The sequence below is a fragment of the Mirounga angustirostris genome, unplaced genomic scaffold (assembly GCF_029215605.1).
Source record: "Mirounga angustirostris isolate CCGP_5_RB_7025 unplaced genomic scaffold, mMirAng1.0.hap1 SCAF_4, whole genome shotgun sequence".
NCBI classification, from domain to species: domain Eukaryota; kingdom Metazoa; phylum Chordata; class Mammalia; order Carnivora; family Phocidae; genus Mirounga; species Mirounga angustirostris.
In genome coordinates this window covers 129,430,567-129,454,875 of record NW_026991712.1, presented here as the reverse complement: position 1 = coordinate 129,454,875, position 24,309 = coordinate 129,430,567, and the positions used below count along the sequence as shown (strand labels likewise).

Genomic DNA, 24,309 nt, shown 5'->3' with positions numbered 1-24,309 from the left:
TTTTGTTTCCATGATAATTTTTCTTGACCTTTAAAAACATCCTTCATTTTTTTAATCATTCTTTTCTCTTAAACTAAGTGATAATAAGCCATCTCTCTGTTTTTCCTCCTACCTCCTGGAATTAATTCTCTGTTATCTTCATTGGTCCCACTGCTTTGTATCCATAAAATGAAACTGCCCGAAGGCTTTGTCCTTAGCTCTCATACTGATCCCTATACTTTCTTGTGAGTTTGGCTTTAACCATACCCTCAAACCACTAACTACTGAATTTATATCTTAGACCTAGAACATTATTTCTGAATTTTAGTTCTTCATTTTCTTTTTTTTTTTTTTTAAGATTTTATTTATTTATTTGACAGAGAGAGAGAGAGCGAGAGCAGGAACAGAAGCAGGGGGAGTGGGAGAGGGAGAAGCAGGCTTCCCGCCGAGCAGGGAGCCCGATGTGGGGACTCGATCCCAGGGCCCTGGGACCATGACCTGAGCCGAAGGCAGACGCTTAACGACTGAGCCACCCAGGCACCCATAGTTCTTCATTTTCAATGCCTGGTTGATATCTATATATCAATATACTACTTCAAATAAACATGACCAAACTTAACATTCTACTACAACTCTTCAAATGATGCCATGTTTGTAAACTAAGTTACTTTTTGTCCCAGTTACCGAAGTTCAAAATACCAAAAGAACATTTTCTAATTCTTTTTTCATATTCATATTATTCATATTTCATCAGTTACAAAAATCCTGTCAAATCGTTACACTGTCCTTTGATATACAATGTTGATTGTAGGACTGTGAAACCAACACAGACTTGAAATCCCAGCTTCATGACTGACTATATGTCTGATACTGGGTATAATCTTAAACTTTACTATATTTCATTTTTTTCTGTGAAATAATATCTTTCCACACCAAAGAATATGATGAAGAATAAATATTCTTCAGAAAGTCCTTCCCTATCTAGCCCAAGCCTTCATCCCTTTTGTCCCATGTTACTACTTTATTTTCTTTTATTTAGAAATTAACACGATCTGACATTCTATGCTGGTTTGGTTTGGTTTGTTTTTTTCTGCTTACATGTTTATTTCCTGTGCCTTCCCACTGAACTTTATGAGAGCAGAACCTTTGTTGGTATCATTTACCACTGAGTCCAGAATAATCTCGTTCACATATTAGGTGATCAATACATATTTGGTAAAGGAATGAAGGAATAAAATATATAAAATGCCTATCACAATGACTCTTACTGAGTGTCTGTCCTCTAAACTCTGTCTTCTTTCTTCTTTGCCACTATTGTCTGCCTGTATCAACTCTAATCACACCATTTCTGCCCTACAGTAATTGATCTTTCTGCTCTCATCTGTCTCCTAACCCCCATTAATCTCCTCGCAAAACACTGGATTAAATTCCTTTAAAAAACTTTGTCAATTTTTTTCATAGAGCACCAACTATGGTAGAACCACTCTATTTTCCTCCTCAAATAACTACAATAGATCTTCATTGCATTCATTAAGATGTCTAAACTCCAAGGTTCTTTTCATAGCCCCGCTAACTTGCTATTCATTGCTTAAATGAACATCAGTCATTTTGATTGTCCTTAAAAAAAGTTATGTTAAAAAAATAAAGTGAAGTATGTTCCTACATTTGATTATACCATAATACCCAACTAGAATACATAAATGAAATTCTTCTTTTAGGGCCCAGGTTAAGATACCCAGAATTAAATACTGCCTCATTTTCTATTTCTCTAGAATTTTTTAGTATTATTTCAAAATCATTAATATACTCACTTTTTATAAATAATTGTATGCAGTTATAAAGTTTTCTAACTTTCTAATCTCCATGCATAATCACTGTTCATTGTTTAGATATACTTTCAAATGTAATCACTATTCAACTGATTTTCCATTCTTCATCAATTGTCAATGCATAGATAGATACATTTAGATATACTTAGAACATATGTTCTGCAACATACCTTTTATTTCCTATGTACTTGTACTTTTCTAACACCTGCAGAGCCCATCTCTTTTAAATTTTACATAATTTATCTGCCCTAATACTCATGTCATGAGCATTTTTTTAAAAATTTTTATCTATCCATTTAAGTATTTTGTAACCTACAACTAGATATCGTTTCTCAATCACTTCTTTCAGCATGTTAAAAAAATCAGGATATAATGATGATTTCAACATGTCATGTCACCAAATTAAGAATTTAATATTTTTATCCACTTCCACTAATATTCCAAATTGTCCTTTAAGGCATTGAAAAAAAAAAAAAAACTACTTCCCAATGGACTAACTCAAATATGGAAAACCTGAAAAAAATTAGAGATCCATGATCTATTAAAAAAACAAGTATTTTTAATCAACAAAATCTTCAAGAACTAAAAAATGAAAATAGCAAGGTGGAAGAATATAAGATTAAATTAAAATATCAATTGTATTTCTATATATTAGTAACAAACAATCCAAAAATGAATTTAAGAAAATAATTCCATTCACAATATCAAAGCAAATAAAATACATAGAAATAAATTTATTTTATTTTATTATGTTATGTTAGTCACCATACATCATTAGTTAGGTTTTTTTTTTTAAGATTTTATTTATTTATTTGACAGAGAGAGAGCACAAGCAGGGGGAGGAAGAAGCAGGCTTCCCGCTGAGCAGGGAGCCCAATGTGGGACTCGATCCCAGGACACTGGGATCATGACCTGAAGGCAGACGTTTAACCATCTGAGCCACCCAGGCACCCACATCATTAGTTTTCGATGTAGTGATCCATGATTCATTGTTTTCGTGTAACACCCAGTGCTCCATGCAGTACATGCCCTCCTTAATACCCATCACCGGGCTAACCCATACCCCACCCCCCTCCCTTCTAAAACCCTCAGTTTGTTTCTCAGAGTCCATAGTCTCTCATGGTTCATCTCTCCCTCCGATTTCCCCCCCTTCATTTTTCCCTTCCTTCTCCTAATGTCCTCCATGCTATTCCTTATGTTCCACAAATAAGTGAAACCATATGATAATTGACTTTCTCTGCTTGACTTCTTTCACTTAGCATAATCTCCTCCAGTCCAATCCATGTTGATGTGAAAGTTGGGTATTCATCCTTTCTGATGGCTGAGTAATATTCCATTATATATATGGACCACATCTTCTTTATTCATTCATCTGTTGAAGGGCATCTCAGCTCTTTCCACAGTTTGGCTATTGCGGACATTGCTGCTATGAACATTAGGGTGTATATGGCCCTTCTTTCCGCTACATCTGTGTCTTTGGGGTAAATACCCAGGAGTGCAATTGCTGGGTCACAGAGTAGCTCTATTTTTAATTTTTTGAGGCACCTCCACACTGTTTTCCAAAGTGGCTGTACCAACTTGCATTCCCACCAACAGTGTAAGAGGGTTCCCCTTTCTCCACAACCTCTCCAACATTTGTTGTCTTGCCCTGTCAATTTTTGCCATTCTAACTGGTGTAAGGTGGTATCTCAATGTGGTTTTGATTTGGATTTCCCTGATGGCTAATGATGATGAACATTTTTTCATGTGTCTGTTAGCTATTTGTATGTCTTCTCTGGACAAGTGTCTGTTCATGTCTTCTGTCCATTTTTTGACTTGATTATTTGTTTTTTGGGTGTTGAGTTTGAGAAGTTCTTTATAGATCTTGGATATCAGCCCTTTGTAGTGTCATTTGCAAAAATCTTCTCCCATTTTGTGGGTTGCCTCTTTGTTTTGTTGACTGTTTCCTTTGCTGTGCAGAAGCTTTTTATCTTGATAAAGTCCCAAAAGTTCATTTTTGCTTTTGTTTCACTAGCCTTGGAGATGAATCTTGAAAGAAGTTGCTGTGGCCGATGTCAAAGAGGTTACTGCCTATGTTCTCCTCTAGGATTTTGATGGATTCCTGTCTCACATTGAGGTCTTTCATCCATTTTGAGTTTATCTTTGTGTATGGTGTTAGAGAATGGTCAAGTTTCATTCTTCTGCATATAGCTGTCCAATTTTCCCAGCATAATTTATTGAAGAGACTGTTTTTTTTTCCATTGCATATTTTTTCCTGCGTTGTCGATGATTATTTGACCATAGACTTGAGTGTCCATATCTGGGCTCTCTATTCTGTTCCATTGGTCTATATGTCTGTTTTTGTGCCAGTACCATGCTGTCTTGGTGATCACTACTTTGTAAAAAACTTGAAATCAGGCAACGTGATGCCCCCAGCTTTGTTTTTCTTTTTCAACATTTCCTTGGCAATCTGGGGTCTCTTCTGATTCCATACAAATTTTAGGATTGTTTGTTCCAGCACTTTGAAAAATGTCATTGGAATTTTGATCTGGATGGCATTAAATTTTAACAAAATAACTGCAAAACTCGCACAATGAAAACTATAAAACAATGTTGAAAGAATTAAAGAATATCTAAATAAATTGAGAGACAGTTCACATTCAAGATTGAGAATACTCACTATTGTAAAGATGGCAATCTCCACAAATTGATTTATAAATTCAATGGAATCTTTATCACTAACCCAGCAGGAATCATTGCAGAAATCGACAAGCTGATCCTAAAATTCATTTGTAAATGCAAGGGACCCTGAATAGCCAAAGCAATATTGAAAAAAAGAGCAAAGTTGGAGGACTCACACTTCCCTATTTCAAAACTTAACTACAAAGCACCTACAATAATCAGACTGGGTGCTACTGGCATAAGGATAAAATATATAGACCATTGGAATATAATTGAGAATCCAGAAATTAACCTTACATTTTATGGCCAATTGGTTTCTGACAAAGATATCTAGACAATTCACCTGGGAAAGAATAATCTTTTCAACAAATGGGGCTGGTGTAATTGAATATCTACAGGCAAAAAAAAAAATGAAATTAGACCCTTACTTCACACCACACATAAAAATTCATTCAAAATGAAACACAGTCTAAATTTCAGCAAAATTATGAAACTTCTAGGAAAAAACATAAAAAAAATTATGTGACATTAGGCAGATTTCTTAGATACAACACCAAAAGCATGATCCATAAAAGAAAAAATTTATAACCTGGATGTCTTAAAACTCAAAATTTTTCTGCTCTAAAAGAGAACATCAAGAAAATGAAAAGATGAGCTAGAGGCTGAGAAAAAAATATCTGCAATGCATATATCTGATAAAGGATTTATATCCATATAGCTACTCTTACAACACAATAATAAGACAAACAACCCACTTTCAAAATGAGCAAAAAATTTGTACAGACATTTGACAAATATATATGTATAATTGATAAGCAGATGAAAAATGCTTATCACCATTACTCATTAGGGAAATAAAAATTAAAACCAAAATAAAATACTTTATACCTACTAGAATGTCTATAGTGTAAAATACAAAAAAATACTAATTGTTTGAAAGGACATACAGAAACTAAAACCCTCATGCATTTTTGGTTTCTACTGTTTAGAAAGCAATTTAGTTTTTTACAAAATTAAGCATAAACTTACCATACATACCCACAATTGCACTCCTAAGAATCTACCCAAGAAAAATGAAAACATGTCTACACAAAAACATGTAAGAAGTAGCTGTTCATAACAGCATTATTCATAATAGCAAAAACTGATAATAAGCGAATGAATAAAAAAAAATGTAGTATATTCATATAATGGAAAATTACTCAGCAATCAAAATAACTAACTACTGATAAATGCTACAACATAAATGAGCCTCAAACACATCACACTAAGTGAATGAAGGCAGCTGCATAAGACTGTGTATTGTATGACTTGATTCATATAAAATGTTTAGAAAAGCAAATGTATAGAAACGGAAACCAGACCAATGGTACCTAAGACTGAGGTTGGGAGTCAAGATTAACTACAAATGGGAAAGAGGGAAACTTTTGGAATGGTGAAAATTTCTAACACTGGAATGTGGAGATGGTTATACAGCACCATTAATTTACTAAAATCATTAAATCACATATATAAAATGAATGAATTTTACAGTATATAAGCTATACATCCTCAAAGCTATTAAGACATCATAGAAATCAAAAAATATATTTGTTTCTCCACAATTTGATATTTTTATGCTCAGCATTTTTTATGCAGTAGGCATATAAGCTTCTATAAATTCTCAGATATAAGATATTACTAATGTGTTCACTAGTTTATGAAATTTTAGATAAATGATACAGTATATATTAGTTCATATAACTTAGATTTATCTGAAATGAAACTCTAATGAATCCAATTACCTTTTTCAAAGCAGGGCAGAAATTAAAGAAAAGTCGGTGGCTATATGCTTTGAATCTTTCAGGAAGATGCCAGTTCTGAATTATTTCTTCATCAGAAATCACATGATGATCCAGTGCTTTGAGAGGCCATATACTGTTGACGAGAACATGTCTATATCCTTTTTTAAGGCTCACTGGACAATCGAACATAGTGAGGGCAATGAGACTTGGACAGGCAGATAACATACATATATTCTTTAATTTTGCAAACCCATTGTCATGAAGATAGAGGAGTTTTAGTTTCTTCAATCCACTCCAAAATTTGGTATCCGGTAGACTCTTTATCTGAAATATTATTAATAACATCTTAAATACAAATATTAATTTTCTATAAGTTACATGGAAAGTGGAAAAACATTCAACATCTTCTAAAATTCAGTATTTTCCAAAATGGCAAATTTCTCATTAATAAGCCAAAAAAGAATCTCTAATTATCCAATAGTGACTGGAGTAAAAACATAATACACTGTTCATCTAGATTATGTTATCATTGTTAGTATAATTAAATGAATAGACATATATACTTTGTTCAATAAAAATTCCTTTGTAGTAGGCCAATTCTAAAATTTTCTAAACATAAAGAATTAAGGAGCCATATCAATGTGATACACCACATTAACAAAAATGAAGGATAAAAGTCATATGATCATCTCAATAGACAGAGAAAAGGAATTTGACAAAATTCAACATTTACTCATGATAAAAACTCTCAACAAGTAGGTACAGAAGGAATGTACCTCAACATAATAAAGGCCATATATCACAAGCCCACAGCTAACATCATATTCAGTGATGAAAATTGAAAGCTTTTCCTCTAAGATCAGGAACAAGGCAAAGATGTCCACTCTTTCCACTTTTGTTCAACACAATATTAAAAGTTCCAGCCAGAGTAATTAATCAAGGAAAAGAAACAAAGGAATGCAAATCAGAAAGGAAGTAACAAAACTGTCAGCATTTGCAGATGACATATTGTATACAGAAAATCCTAAAGACTTCACCAAAAAATTCTTACAACTAATAAATCAGTTAGTAAAGTTGCGGGATACAAAATCAATATACAAATATATGCTGCATTTCTATACACTAATAATAAGCTATAAGAGAAATTAAGAACACAATCCCATTTAAAATTGCAGCAAAAAGAGAAAATACCTAGAATGAATTTAACCAAGGAGGTGAAAGATCTGCACACTGAAAACTATGAGACATGGATAAAAGAAAGAGGAACAGACAAATAAATGGAAAGATATTCCATGCTCTGGATTGAGAGAATAAATGTTAAAATGATATTACCCAAAACAATCTACATATTCAGTGTAATCCCTTCTAAATTCCAAAGGCATTTTTCACAGAAATAGAAAAAAGAATCCCAAAATGTATATGGAAACACAGAAGATCCCAAATAGCCAAAGCAATCCTGAAAGAGAATAAAGCTGGAGGCATCATGCACCCTGGTTTTTAAACTATATTACAAACCTATAGTAATCAAAACAGTATGGTATTGGCATAAAAACAGACACAAAGATCAATGTAACAGAACTCAGAGACCGGAAATAAACCCATGTATAGATGGTCAGTTGATTTATGATGGCGTCAAGAATATACAATGGGGGGGAAAAAAAGAATATACAATGGGGAAAAGGCAGTGTCTTCACAAATTTGCATATCATCCTTGCACAGGAACCATGCTAATCTTCTCTGTATCATTCCATATTTAGTATATATGCTGCCAAAGCAAGCACAAGGGCAGTCTCTTCAATAAATGGTGTTGGGAAAACTGGACAGCAACATGTAAAAAAAAAAAAAAGTCGTAAAACTGGACCTCTATCTTACACCATACACAAAAATTAGCTCAAAATGGATTAAAGTCTAAAACCTAAGACCTGAAACTATAAAACTCCTAAAAGAAAACATAGGCAATACACTCCTTCACAATAGCCTTGGTGGTGATTTTTGGTTTTGACACAAAAAGCAAAGGACACAAAAGCAAAAATACATCAGGTAAAAATACATCAAACTAAGAAGCTTCTGCACAGCAAAGGAAATCATAAAAAAAAAAAAAAAAATGAAAAGGCAAGCTACTGAATGAAAGAAAATATTTGCAAATCATATATGTAATAAGGGGATAATACCCAAAACATATAAAGAACTCATACAACCCAATACCAAAATAAAATCCAATTAAAAATGGGCAGTGAATCTGAATAGACATTTCCTAAAGAAAACATCCAGATGGCCAACATGGTACATGAAGAGATGCTCACTATCAATAATCAAAACAAACAGGGAAATACAAATCAAAACCACAATGAGATATCACGTCACACCTGCTAGAATGGCCATTGTCCAAAGGACAGGAAATAACAAGTGTTTGCAAGGATGTGGAGGAAAGGGAACCCTATGCACTGTTAATGGGAATGTAAATTGGTACAATCACTGTGGAAAACAGTATGGAGGTTCCTCAGAAAAATAAAAATAAAACTACCATATGATCCAACAATTCTACTTCTCAGTATTTATTTGAAGACAAGGAAAACACTGACTCAAAAAGATATATGTACCCCTCATATTCATTCTAGCATAATTTACAATAGCTAAGACATGTAAGCAGCCTAAGTGTCTACCGATGGAGGAATGAATAAAGAAAATGTGCTATATATATATATGTATATACACAATCATGTTGTACAGATGAATTTAATATGTTGTATGTCAATTATGTCATTAAAAAATTTAAAAGTCCAGAGCATTTTTAATCCACACCATTAATTTAAGAAGTAAAATATACCAAATCACACAGTTTTTACATATTTCTAACTCAAAATTTTGTTTAAATTTAAAAATTTTTAAAGTAATCTTCACATCCAATGTGGGGATCAAACTCATGATCCAAAGATCAAGAATCACTTGCTCCACCGACTGAGCCAGCCAGGCACCCCTTTAATTTTAAATTTTGTATTTATATATATTCTATTTATTTTTAAATTTTTGTTTATATTTTATATAAAAATTGGGAGGTATATTGGGATACATAGCATAAGTGTTTTTAAATATTAATTTCATTTATATGCAAATATCTAAAATGTCTATTGCTTACCTGATTTCCATGGAGATCAAGTTTGACTAATTTTATACAACTCTGAAGTGGACGAATATCTGTAATAAAATTGTTTGAGAAGATGCATACTCTAAGAGAGATACAGGATTGCAAATTTTCCATAGATTTTAAATGAAGGCCACTGAACTTCACAAAAACAAAATCTTTTTGATCTTCTATCATGTTTTCATTATAGTGACTCCATTCTTCATGATTGGTGAGCTCTTCTGTTATTGTTCCATGAAACATCTAGAAAAAAGGGGAAATAGCTTAGAAAAGGTTTTTTCAACTTCCAAAAATAAATCTGAAAACAAACAAAAAATCTGCTATAGCCAGTGAGAATACAATGGGTAAAAAAGTTAAACGATCTAATTTGTAAGTGAAATCTAAAAAAGAATAAAGCAACAAAAAAAGCAGAATTAAGACCTATAAATCAGAGAATAAACTGATAGTTGCCAGACAATAGGGGGTTGGGCAAAGTAGGTGAAGGGGAGAAGGAGATACAGGCCTCCAGTTATGGAATGAGTAAGTCACAGTATAAAAGACACAGCATAAGGAATACAGTCAATGATATTGTAATAGTGATGTAATGGTACAGAGTAACTACATATGTGGTGAACATAGCATAATGTATAAAACTGTTAAATCACTAAGTTGTATACCTGAAACTAATGTAACATCATATATCAACTATACTCAAATAAAAAAAATTCAAAAAAATTAATTCCCATAAAACCTTCTAATTCAAAGCATTTTGAAAGTATGAAATTTATATAACTACAAATCAAAAATGTTATCATTGCCCTTGCCAATCAACTAATCAGTAAAAGGAAAAAAAAAATTTCCTTTTTCCTAGGGTACTTAGAGAACATGGAATTTGGTGAAACAGTTAAAAGAAAAACATCTAGGCAAGAAAACTAAAACAAAGAAAATTACACTTTTTATACCTTGTATAATAATTCTGGTTAAAACATTCTGCTAAATAAAGAAATGCACTGAATGATAAACTTCCAAGTCAGAATAGTGCTAACATTTGTGTAAGAGGCTGAAAAATGTAGCGAAATGAAATTAAGGCACAATACCGGATTTCAACTGTTACAAATTTCTTAAAAAGACAATTTGCAATCACATTATTTATTTCTATGTTCAATGCAACTAGGTAATTAAGATCTGGAATTCTAACAGTTTTAAAATTTGATTAATTTAATTTTATGTAAAATTTCTGGATCAAGCTCTTTAATATAATTTTACATAGTATTTCTCATATATTTGAAATCTCCCTTACTGTAGGTACTTTTAGCTTTCACAAAACACAGTCACCCAGTGATAGTTTAGAAGAGAATATCTGAACTCAAGTGGCCTATCTGAAAGCATTTAGTAAGATTAACTATCTTCCCTATTGGAAGAATCTCTCCCATGTGGAAGTAAACTAGGTCAGCATAATCCAAGTAAAAATAAATGTGGAAATCCAGATAAACCCTTACACTCTTTCAAGAGATTAGCTACTTTTTATATCCTACCCAAGGCCTAGAACTGTAATCCTCAAACTCTTAAGTACCATCTAAGGAATTAAACAGAAAGCAGATTCCTAGGTCCCATATCATATCTACATTATCAGAGTCTCTGGGCTGAGGGCCAAGGAATATGTAATTGAGCATGCACCTGGGTAAGTCATGGTCATCTTGAGAAAAACTAGTCTAAACTATAAGTAAAACAGTCTCCCAAACATAAAGACCCTCATGTGAAATAAACAGATGTGAATGAATCTTTACAAACTTACCAAGCTCTATAGGTCCTGAAATGAAAAGCAATGTATAAAATGTATCCCATCATTTGGACTTCCTATTTAGAAAAGACCTTAAGCCTTTCCTCAGGCTCTCCTTTGAGAAACCTATTTTTTCCATTTTGGCCTAATACAGGCAAACTCTGGTTTATAACAGGGTTTATGAAAGCCCATATCTCAGGCATAAATCAGGATGTTTCAAGACGCTTAATGACTGACCCACCCAGGTGCTCCTAGACTTTATTTTTTAGAGCTATTTAGATCAACATTTACAATAGCCAAGACATGTAAGCAGCCTAAGTGTCTACTGATGGAGGAATGAATAAAGAAATGAAAAACTGAAAGTACACAGAGATCCCATATACATCCTCATTGTCAGTTCCCCCATTAAAATCTTGCATTAGTGTTGTATATTTGTTTAATTAATGATCCAATCTTAATACATTATTAACTAATTATTATTAACTAATACATTATTACTAACTAAAGTTAAAGTGTTTTAGATCATAGCTCATAGCAAAATCTCTAGACAAACAAAACACATCAACATGGAACAGCGGAGAGATCCCATTTCCTCACATAAAGCTGAAGCTGACTTTACATCTTCTGTCAATGCACTGGTACGTGTGTGTGTGTGTGTGTGTGTATAGACAGTGACATATAGATGGATAAACTATTTTTTCAAGCATTCATTGTTCACACAGATTATTCCATCTCTAATAGTTTATTTTGATATTTCTTTATTTCTTTGTAGAAGATATAATCTTCCTAGCATTTATTTTCACGGATTCTAAATAGTGTTACTAACTATAATTACTGTCTATAAACTTATCACAAGCAATGAAAGATTTTTATTTTAAACTCTTTTGTATTAATATGATTCATATGTCACTTGAATGTCACACATGATGTCAATAATCTACCACTGGTATTATTCAAAAGTAGAATTTTTTTCTATTTCCTTCATTGATCTCAGACATAATAGATAATCTGATTATAATGAAAGGTTCTGCAATTATTTAAGCATTCTAACTTTAGCTATTAATTAATCAATCTTGTTACTCTGTGAAGTTCACAGACTGTTTTGTGAAGTTAACTGATACTGATACATAAGATAACATTGCCCTCTTCCTCAAAATGCTTAAATATGCTCCAAATAATTTTTTAATAATACCTAGTGAGTGAGTGAGTGTGATTAGTATTACTGCCTCACTTGAAAACTTTTTCTTGCAGATAAGACTTATAGTCTGAGGGGGCGCCTGGGTGGCTCAGTTGGTTGAGCGACTGCCTTCGGCTCGGGTCATGATCCCAGAGTCCTGGGATCGAGTCCCGCGTCAGGCTCCCTGCTCAGCGGGGAGTCTGCTTCTCCCTCTGACCCTCTTCCCTTTCATGCTCACTCTATCTCATTCTCTCTGTCAAATAAATAAATAAAATCTTAAAAAAAAAAAAGACTTATAGTCTGAGGAAGAAGAGAATTATTATGTCACACAAATCCAAATTGGAGATAATCTTCATGATAGTACTTAAGTGAATATCTTTTTATTCATTTTGGACAACTACTTCCTAGTTTTATTTAAAAAGATGCCAATTACAGACATATAAAAAATCTGCAATATTAAATACCAAAATGATTAGGGAACTAAAATTTCATGGCTTCAAAATTTTAAAAATATCTAGGTTGCCTAATTATTTTATGTTTAAATGTGAACTCCATGAAAACAATAAAATTAACTATGTGATGAAGTAAAATATAATTGCTGAAATATTAACTTTTTAATTCAATAATTAGAATTCTAAACAGTTAACAATAATGGATTCTTAGTTAATGAAATATGCTGAACTTTGCTATGCTGAACTCTGCTATTAAGGATGTTATATTTATTTCTCTCTTGGTGTAACCCTCTTCAGCAAATCATTGTCTAATTAACTCTTAGTCATTTACATTCCTGTACCATGCCTACATGGCCAATTTAGAAATTATATGTTTATATGTTATATAATTTAATTGTTGTCTTTCCAATTAAATTACATACACCCTGAGGTGAGGGCACTTGTTCTGCAGTTTTCATCATTTAGCATGAGACCTAGAACTGAATCATGTTTCAATAAATATGGCTACTTTTTACTTTCCTCAGAGAAACAGTAAATTTAGAGGAATAAAAAAATTAAGATTTCTATTCCTGAATAATCAACGGGTCAAAGAAGAAATCAAAGTGAAATTAAAAAAAAAAAAACTGGAAACAATTGATAATAGAAACACAACATACCAACACTTACAGAATGCAGCAAAAGCAATTACAACCAGAAATTTTATGTGATCAATGCATCCATTTAAAAAAATCTCAAGAAAGCTAACTTCTTACCTCTAGGAACTAGAGAAAAAACAACAAACTATACCCAAGTTAGCAGAAGGAAAGAAATAAAAAAGATCAGAGTAAAAATAAATGAAATAAAAGAAAACAAGAAAAGATCAACAAAACTAAGGGTTGGGTTTTGAAAGAATAAACAAAATTGGCCACCTTTAGCTAGATTTAACAACGACCACCAAAAAAAACTTGAGAGGACCCAAATAAATAAAGTTAGAAATAAAAGAGAAGACATTGTAACTGATATCAAATAAATACAAAGAATCATGAGAATACTAGGAAAAATGATACACCAACAAATTGAACAACCTAGGAGAAACGGATAAATTCCTAGAAACATACAGTCTACTAAGACTTATTCATGAAGAAAAAGAACATCTGAACAGACGAATTACTAGTAAGGAGAATGAATCAATAATTAAAAACCTCCTGACAAAGAACAGATCAGCCACAGAGAGCTTAATTGGCAGATTCTATCAAACATTTAAAGAAGAATGAATGCCAGTCCTTCTCAAACTCTTCCAAAAAGTTGAACAGGAGAAAACACTTCCATATTATTTTACAAGGCCATCATTACCTGAGATGGTGTAGGCTTGTAGGCCCCTTGCAGGCCCAGATCATTTGAGGACTGCACTGAGGTTAAGGACGGCCAGGCAGGCCTGGGCCAGGAGGAGAAAATGTTCTCTTCCCCTTATCTCATGTTGCAAGTTCTAAATGCCTGCATCAGCAGGAAGTGGCTCTTGCCTCGCTTAAAGTGTGTCTTTCTAATCAGAAGTGTTCTTTCTAAAGACAAAGAACATGTTGTCTCCAAAGGAAGGATGGCTAAGAGAATTCTTTATTCTGCAAGCATAAACAGGATGTATTTTGTTCTTATTGAATTTCGTGTATATTTCACTTCACGGATGTTGGCTTGATACTTTAAGTATACATTGTTATGTTTATCTGATCTCTGCCAGTATATAGCTATGTGAGAAATAAACGGCAGTATGCAGTTGCAAGTGCTGCCTTTGCTCTGCATCCCCTGTGTCCTGGTGATTTCGTAGACCCTTACCCAGGGACCCCAACGCACTAGACGTTGACAATTGGCGCCTGAACAGGGACCCTGAAGGACGTTCAGGAAGGGTGAGTAACTTAATTAAGTACAGGGTGATGGGACAAGAAACTTCTACTCCTTATGTTCGAATGCTGAAACATTCTCTTGCTGTCTATGGTATCACTGTTGCTTCTAATGATATTGAGCTGTGTTTGAAGGTGGTTCGGGAATGGAATCCTTGGTTTCCAGAGGAGGGAACTTATGTCGAGAAGACAATGAGACAGGGAGAAAAAATTCCCATGCGGTTTTGGTCTATTTGGTCGATTATTTTCACAGTGCTTAAAGTGATGGAGGATGACCGCACGGTCGAAGACTTCCATAAGGAGATGGCTCCTTCTATACAAGACCTCCCTTTAGATACGGATGAGAAAAGGGCGGTAGAGAAAGATACCTTTAAGCTTACACCATCCCGTGAGCCTAGCGAGTGTGGTAATGAAGAACCAAAACCGAAAGTAAAGTCGGATCCCGAGGTGGAGCGTGTATGGAAGGTTTTTCAGCAGGTTATGGCTATGACGGAGGAGTCTAAGAAACCCTCTAGGAAGCCCTCTGCTCCGCCTTTGCCGTCTGCACCAGCTCTTTCTTCTAAAAATCCTTTCCTTTCTGCTGCTTTAGCTGAGCTTGATGCGCTAGAGGATAGCGATGATGAGGGTGGCGCAGGTAATTCTGTCTTTGCTTTTCCTGTTATCAGGCCTCCCCCAGTCCAGGGGGTGGCACAAGCACCATATTATGAAGGAATAGGTCTTTATATGGACCTCAATCACATTATGTTAAGGAGCTAGTTAATGGTCTAGCTCGACATTATAACAATTTTTCTCCTGAGGACTGGAGGGTCCTCTGTCGGGCTCTTTTAAAGGAGCCTGAGTATCTGCAGTGGCAGATGTGGTTTTCTGAACTTTGTATGTATGTACATGTGGTAATAGATACATATTCTCAATTTATATGGGCCATAGCACAAAGTGGTGAAACCACACAACATGTTATCACCCATCTTCTAGAAACTTTTGCTGTGATGGGTTTACCATCTATTATTAAAACAGATAATGGACCTGCATATAGCAGTAAAAAATTTCAAACTTTCTGTGAACAATATGGTATCATGCATAAAACAGGCATTGAATACAATCCTCAAGGGCAAGCTATTGTAGAACGTGCACATAATACTTTAAAGTTGCAAATTAAAAAATTAAAAAGGAGGAAAAAGGACCATATCTTAGCATTCACTCAATCAAATGCACGTTCTATTTTGCAACAAGCTCTGTTCGCATTAAATTTCTTGAATCTTCCGCAGGGAGATATCCTCTCCCGTGCAGAGAAACAGTTCATAGAGGAAGAGGTCGCTCCCCCTCCATTAAATGAACATATATGGTTTAAACCAACCGCAGATGCAGAATGGCGACCGGGGCTATTGCTTTATAGAGGGAAGGGTTATGCTTATGTCTCCACAGAGGATGGACGGACCTGTTCCTGGCTCCCCGCGTGATGGATCCGGTCGAGGGCCAATTCGAACGGCACCGTATCCCACCAGACGACGGATGGGGAATCCAGACCAAGATGAACTTCCGTTACAGGCCATGGCACATCTGAATTTGGGAGGACGACGTCGCCATCGGCAGATATTTGCTACTGCTTTGCCGACTTGGGGGCAAATTAAAAAGCTTAGTGGGGAAGGGCAAAAAAATCCTGCAGCGAACGGGGAAGGCTTGTACGCCTGAAAATTTATTTTTGGCTATGTGTGCCTTGCTTACTGTATCAGATGCCGCTACGTTGGCCAATTTACTTCTTAAGCAACTTGAGGGACTAGATCCAAAAGGTATTATTCAGAGTTTGGGGCACACTGCTGGAGGAATGGGATTTGTATTGTTGATTGTTATCTTATGCTTTATGCTGTTGCATTTTTGCTATCTAAAACCTTCCCAGAATTCTATGGCCATCCTTTGGAGGGCACTTTTATTAAAACAAAAGAAAAAAGAAGGAACTGAGATGGTGTAGGCTTGTAGGCCCCTTGCAGGCCCAGATCATTTGAGGACTGCACTGAGGTTAAGGACGGCCAGGCAGGCCTGGGCCAGGAGGAGAAAATGTTCTCTTCCCCTTATCTCATGTTGCAAGTCCTAAATGCCTGGATCAGCAGGAAGTGGCTCTTGCCTCGCTTAAAGTGTGTCTTTCTAATCAGAAGTGTTCTTTCTAAAGACAAAGAACATGTTGTCTCCAAAGGAAGGATGGCTAAGAGAATTCTTTATTCTGCAAGCATAAACAGGATGTATTTTGTTCTTATTGAATTTCGTGTATATTTCACTTCACGGATGTTGGCTTGATACTTTAAGTATACATTGTTATGTTTATCTGATCTCTGCCAGTATATAGCTATGTGAGAAATAAACGGCAGTATGCAGTTGCAAGTGCTGCCTTTGCTCTGCATCCCCTGTGTCCTGGTGATTTCGTAGACCCTTACCCAGGGACCCCAACGCACTAGACGTTGACAATTACCCTAATAGCAAAGCCAGATAAGCATACTAAAGAAAAATACAAGCCAATATCCCTAATGAATATACATGCAAAAATTCTGAACAAAATCTAGCAAATCAAATTCAACCCCATTTAAAAAAAAATCATATACCATGATCAAGTGGGATTTATCCCTGGGATGCAAGAATGGTTCAACAACACAAATCAATCAGTGCAATATATCTTATCAATGGTATGAAAGACAAAAATCATAGGATCATCTCAATAGATTCAGAAAAAGCATTTGATAAATCAAATCCTTACATGATGAAAACTCTAAACAAAGAGGGTATAAAAGGATTACAATTCAACATAACAAAGGCCATATATGGTAAGTCAACAGCTAACATTATATTCAAAGGTGAAAGGTTGAAAGCTTTTCCTCTAGGATCAGGAAAAAAGCAAAAGTACCCACTCTCACCATTCCTATTCAACATAAGACTAGAAATCCTAGCTAGAGTGATCAGCTAAGAAAAAGAAACAAAAGGAATCCAAATCAGAAAGGAAGAAGTAAATTTTCTGTTTGCAGATAACATGATATTATATATAGAATATCCTCAAGACTCCATGAAAATTGTTAGAATAAACAAATTCAGTAAAGATGAGGGCACAAAATAAACATACAAAAGTCAGTTTCATTTTATATATACTAACAATGAGGTACCTGAAAAAGAAATAAAGGAACCAATCATCTTATAATAGCATCAAAAAGAATAAAGTACTTAGGAATAAATATCATCAAGGAGGTAAAAGATCTACACACTGAAATCTAGAAGACATTAATTAAAGACACAAATGGAAAGATCCTGTGTTCAGGAATAGTTAATACTCTTAAAATGTCCATTCTGGGCACCTGCGTGGCTCAGTTGGTTAAGCGATTGCCTTCGGCTCAGGTCATGATCCTGGAGTCCCAGGATCGAGTCCCACATCGGGCTCCCTGCTTCTCCCTCTGACCCTCCTCCCTCTCATGCTCTCTGTCTCTCATTCTCTCTCTCTCTCAAATAAATAAATAAAATCTTGAAAAAAAAAAAAAAAAAAAAACGTCCATTCTATCCTAAGCTATCTATAGATTCAATGCAATTCTTATTAAAATTCAAATGCATTTTTCAAAGAAATAGGAAAAATAATCCTAAAATGCATATGGGACAATACCAACAACAACCCAAGAAACTCAACTAGGCAAAACAATCTTGAAAAAGAAAATGAAGCTGGAGGGCTCACACTTCCTGACTTGAAAACATATTACAAATCCACAGTAATCAAAACAGTATGGTACTGGCATAAAAACAGACACACAGACCAATTTAAAAGAATAGAGAGCCCAGAAATAAACCCATCCATATACGGTCAACTAATATTTGACAAGGGAACAAAGAATACGCAATGGGGAAAGGACAATATCTTCAATAAATGGTGTTGAGAAAATTGGATATTCACTGGAAAAATAATTAAATCTTACCTCTTACACCACTTATAAAAATATCTCAAAATTAACTCAAAAATTAAATCAAAAGACTTAAATATAAAACTGGGAATCATAAAACTCCTAGAAGAAAACATAGGGAAGAAGGTCCTTGACATTGGTCTTGGCAATGATTGTGGGATATGACACCAAAGGCAACAAAAGCAAAAATCAGCAAGTAGGGCTACATCACACTAAGAAGCTTCTGCACGGAAAAGAAACAATAAACAGAATGAAGAGGCAAACTATGGAATGGGAAAAAATATTGCAATTAATCTAATAAGGAGTAGATATTCAAATATAAACGGAACTCATACAAATCAGTAGCAATAATCATCATCATCACTATCATCATCTTCTAATTTTAAAATAGGCAGAGGATTTGAACAGACTTTTTTTTTTCCAAAAGAGATATATAAATGCCAACATATATATAAGAAGGTGATCAACATCACTAATCATCAGGGAAATGCAAACAAAACCATAATGAGATACTACCCATACCTGGTAGAATTTCTTTATTCAAAAAGACAAGAAATAGCACTGGGGAAGATGTGGAGAAGAGGGAACAAATCCTTGCACACTGTTGGTAAGGATGTGAACTGATACAGCCCCTATGGAAAATAGTATGGAGGTTCCTCAAAAAATTAAAAATGGGACTACCATATGATCTAGCAATTCCACTTCTGGGTTTATATCCAAAGTAAATGAAATAATTATCTTGAAGAGATATCTGCACTTCCCATGTTCATTACAGCATTATTTACAACAGCCAAGGTATGGAAACAACCTAAGTGCCCATTTACAGATGAACAGTTAAAAAATGTAACAAATGTAATACTTATAGATATATTTTACACAGTACATACATACATGCACAATGGAATAATGTTCAGCCACGAGAAAGAAGGAAATCCTGCCATTTTCTATAATATAGATGGATTTTAAAGGGTAAGTGAAATAAGTCAGAGAAAGACAAATACTGTATGATCTCACTTAATGTGCAATCTAAAGAAGTTGAACTCATTTAAACAGAGTAAACTGTTGGTTATCAGGAGTGGCCAAAATGGAGTACAGGAAATGGGGAGGTATCAGTTAAAGATTACGAACTTCCAGATATAAGATGAACAAGTTCTAGAGCTATAACATACAACGTGGTAACTACAGTTAGCAATACTATATTGTATATTTTGTACTTGAAAGCTGTTGAGAGTAGTACATCCTAAATATTCTCATAACAAAATAATAAATAAATAGTAATTATATGAGGTGACAGATGTGTTAACTAGGCTTACTCTGATTATCATTTTGCAATATACATGTGTATCAATTTATCATACTGTACACATTAAACTTACACAATGTTATACGTCAATTATATCTCAATAAATCTGGAAAAAAGACTTATAAGTACAAATTACAAAGTATCTCTCATTTACATTGAGATCTATTCTTAATTCCTTGAAATCTTTCCCTTTGAATTCTCTACCACCAATATCCAAATTCCTACAAAAAAGAATGTATATTTTTCATTTATTTATGCTGAATAACAAAGCACCCCAAAATCTATTGGCTTAAAACAACTACCATTTATTTTCTCTCAGGATTCTGTAGGTTGACTTGATTCAACTAGGCAGTTCTTTTCCAAGTGATATTAACTCTAGATTCAGTCTTGTAGGGCTACTCTAAACAGACACCTCCAAGATGACTAATTTACATTTCTGATACACTGGCAAGAACACTGATGGTAGGTTCAGCTGGCATGCTAGGATGTATGGGTCTCTCTCACCATACCATCCCAGGTTCTCTCCACCTACACCAACCTTCACTATGTCATTCTCTCATATGTCTATTTGTGTGTTGCCGTAGTAGTATAGCAAGATTTTCTCCACAGTTGACTCAGAGCCAAAAGAGTATAAAAGCAGAACCTGTCAGGCCTTCTGAAGGGTAAGCCCAACTGGCACAGCTTTACCTCAACCACATTCTACTGGTTAAAGGAAGTTAGTTTGATTTTTGAACTTATTTTTTTGAGCTTAGAAGGTAGTTAGAAAAAAAAAGAAACAAATATAAGTTGTTCTGAGCTTGGTGACCTCAAGCAACTTATATACCCTCAGTTGTTATGTATCCAACTTATATGCCTCAGTTTCATCACCTATAAAATGAGGATCGCAATAGAACTAAACAGATATAATTGCTATGAAGACTAAATGAGTTGGCATAAAGACTTTAGAATACTGTCTGGCACATAACAAGCACTATAAATAAGTGTTACTAAAATAAATCTAGCTCAATTAACAACTCAAGATAGAATGTAGTCTTCAAAAAATAAATTAAGGCACTTTTGGTTTCTGGTCCAGCATATAAGGAGTTTAGAAGTTGTCACACCATTCTAATAAATAAAAAGATGAACAAAATGAAAAATGAGCAACTCTTCTTAGATTCATCAGAAAAGTGAGGGTACAAGGAAAACCACTGAATCAAAAATCAGAGTGGATCCAAAGATCCATAAGTTACTGGAGCAGAAATTCACCAGCAGAAACCAGTGCCAGGGTAGGAAACTATGACAAGTAACTAGAGGTAAGTATTGACAACTCAGATTTAGAAACTCCAGTCCTCATCCTTTTGTGAGATAAACATCCAGGAGCCCTACCAGGTCCTCAGAGTGAATACTGGAGAAAAATCTGCTCAGGCATCTGAGAGAGAGAAAAGGAATAATTCTGAAATACAATAGACCACCCTGTTCTTCTTAACAAGGCCTGCCCTCAAGAGAATATATTTAACACACAATAAACAACTGAGGTTTTACCAGAGCCTAACTGACAGGGAAGTAGGGAAATATCCAACTATATCTCTATCAAGCCTTCCATTTGGGAGAAAGGAAATACACAATTCCAGCCCACTCAGGCCATCTTGTCCCACCTAAGATGTAGGAAGGCCAAGAAATCCTTGTGAAATTCACAGCCTAGGAAGCACAGCCTCACAGGAACTGAGACCTATCCACACCTACCACCACACCACACACTATTTTACTGGAGTTCTTTTCACCATTACATGATGTCTGGCTTTCAATAAAAAAAAATTACACGGCATACTAAAAGACAGCATACAGCAAGCATAAGACCAGATTCAGATACTACAGGGATGTTGGAATTATCAGACTGAGAATTTAAAACAACTATGATTAATATGCTAAGGACTCTGAAGGAAAAAATAGACAACAAACAAGAAAAGACAGTGTAAAAAGAAAGATAAAAATTTTTAAAAAGAATCAAAAGAAATGTTAGAGATCCAAACCACTGTAACAGAAATTATTAATACCTTTGATGGCCTCTTTAGTAGACTAGACATGCCTAAGGAAAGCATCTCTGAGCTTGGGAATATGTTAATAGAAACTTTCCAAACCAAAAATCAAAGAGAAAAAAAAATCACTGAGAAAAGCTGAACAGGATATTCCAGAACTGTGAGACAACTACAAAAAGTATAACATATACGTAATAGAAATACCAAAATGAGATGAAAGTGATATAGAAAAAGAAGAAATATTTAAAATAGTAATGATGGAAGAATTTCTGCAAATTAATGTCAGACACCAACCCTCTGATACAAGAAGCTCAGAAAACATCAAACAGGATTAATGCAAAAAACAAAAAACAACAAAACAGAACAAAACACCAGTGGGGAAACACCTTACCCACAGAGGAGCAAAAGTCAGGATTATATCCAACTTCTCCTAAGAAACCATTCAAGCAAGGAGAAGATGGAGTGAAATATTTACTACCAAGAAAAAATAACTTACTAATATAAAAATCTATGCCCTGTGAAATTGTCTTTTAAAAAGTGGATTAAAAATAAAGACTCTCAGACAAACAAAAATTGAGGGAATTTGTTGCCAATAGACCTGCCTTGCAAGAAATGTTAAAAGTAGTTTGTTAGAAAGAAAATAATATAGTTCAGAAACTCAGATCTACATAAAGAAAGGAAGAGTAGTGGGGAAGAAACAAGTGAAGATAAAATAAAAAGCTTTTATTCTTCCTGTTCTTAGTTTATCTAATGGGTAACAGTTTGCTCAAATACTAATGGCAAAACTGTATTTGATTATCTGTGTATATATATGTATATTTATATATGCATATAAATAAAATGAATGGCAGCAATGATGTAAGAACAAGAGGGAGGAATTAGAAATATCTTGTTCCTAAAAGATATTTACACCACACGTGAAGTAGTATATGTTATTTGAGAGTGGACCTGAGTTATTACAATCTCAAAAGGGCAACTAATAAAAAAATGAAAAAAAAAAAGAAAATAAATATGCTGAGATAAGATAGAAAATGAAAAATCATTTACAATGCTCAATTAAACCACAAAAGGCAGAAAAGAGTTGAAGGCTAAAATTGGAACAAAAACAAGAGCAATGAATAGAAAACAGTAACACATATAGTAGATATTAATCCAACTATAGAAATAATTGCTTTAAACATCAATGGTCAAAGCACCAACACAAAGACATCGTGGATCAAAGAGTGGATCAAAAAAACATGTCAACTATATGTTGTCTGGGAATTGTACTTTAAATGTACAGACATATGTAAATTAAAAGTAAAGTGACAGAGGTGAATTCTACCAAATATTCAAACAATTAATACCAATCCTTCCTATACTCTTCTAAAAAAGGAGAGGAGAAAACATTTCCAAACTCATATTATGTGGTAAGCATTATCCTGATACCAAAATTAGAAAAGGATACTACAGGGTGCCTGGCTGGCTCAGTTGGTTAAGCGACTGCCTTCGGCTCAGGTCATGATCCTGGAGTCCCAGGATCGAGTCCTGCATTGGGCTCCCCGCTCAGCAGGGAGTCTGCTTCTCCCTCTGACCCCCCCCTTCTCATGTGCTCTCTCTCTCAAATAAATAAATAAAATCTTTAAAAAAAAAAGAAAAAGAAAAAGGACACTACAAAAAAAAAAAGTCATAGACCAGTATCCCTGATGAACACAGATGCAAAAATCCTCTACAAGATATAAGCAAATCAAGTTCAACAATGCATTAAAAGGATCATACACCATAATGAAGTGGGATTTATGCCTGGTAATAAAGGATAGATCAAAATCCACAGTTCAATACACCACATTAACAAAATGAAGGATAAAAATCGTATGATCATCTTGACAGCTAGAGCAAAAGCACCTGACAAAATTCAACATTAATTTATGATAAACTGAGTATTTTAACAAAGAGTACAGATGGAAAATAACAACATAATAAAGGCCACATATGACAAACCCACAGATAACATCATACACAACAGTAAAAGCTAAAGCTTTTCCTCTAAGATCAGGAACAAGACAAGGATGCCCACTCTCACCACTTTTATTCAACATAGTATTAGAAGTCCAGAGAGCAATTAGGCAAGAAAAAGAAATAAAAAGCATCTGAATTGGAAAGAAGAAGTAAATCTGTCACTATTTGCAGATAACATACTATATACAGAAAACCCTAGAGACCCCCCCACACACACACACAAAAAACTCTCTGAATAAAGGAATTCAGTATAGTTGCTGGAAACAAAACCAAAAAAAATCTGTTGTGTTCCTCTACACTAATAATCAACTATCAGAAAGAGAATTTAATAAAACAGTCTTATTTACAATTGTGTCAAAAAGAATAAAATACCTAGGAATAATTTAGCAATGGAAGGAAAAGACCCATACACTGAA

General features: G+C 34.4%; 1 protein-coding gene and 1 non-coding gene across 2 annotated transcripts in view; both read right to left on the bottom strand.

Annotated features, from left to right (window-relative positions):
• LRRIQ3 (leucine rich repeats and IQ motif containing 3) overlaps positions 1 to 24,309 on the bottom strand; it is a 192,351-nt gene that overhangs the window by 152,522 nt on the left and 15,520 nt on the right. The window contains exons 2-3 of the mRNA XM_064588976.1: positions 9,390 to 9,638; positions 6,254 to 6,577 (exon numbers count right to left, since the gene is read on the bottom strand). Coding sequence (XP_064445046.1) covers positions 6,254 to 6,577; positions 9,390 to 9,638 — 573 coding nt within the window. The remainder of the gene's footprint in view (positions 1 to 6,253; positions 6,578 to 9,389; positions 9,639 to 24,309) is intronic.
• Positions 7,928 to 8,034, bottom strand: LOC123841417 (U6 spliceosomal RNA). Its single transcript, XR_006790219.1, has one exon. It is a non-coding gene; the product is annotated as a U6 spliceosomal RNA (small nuclear RNA).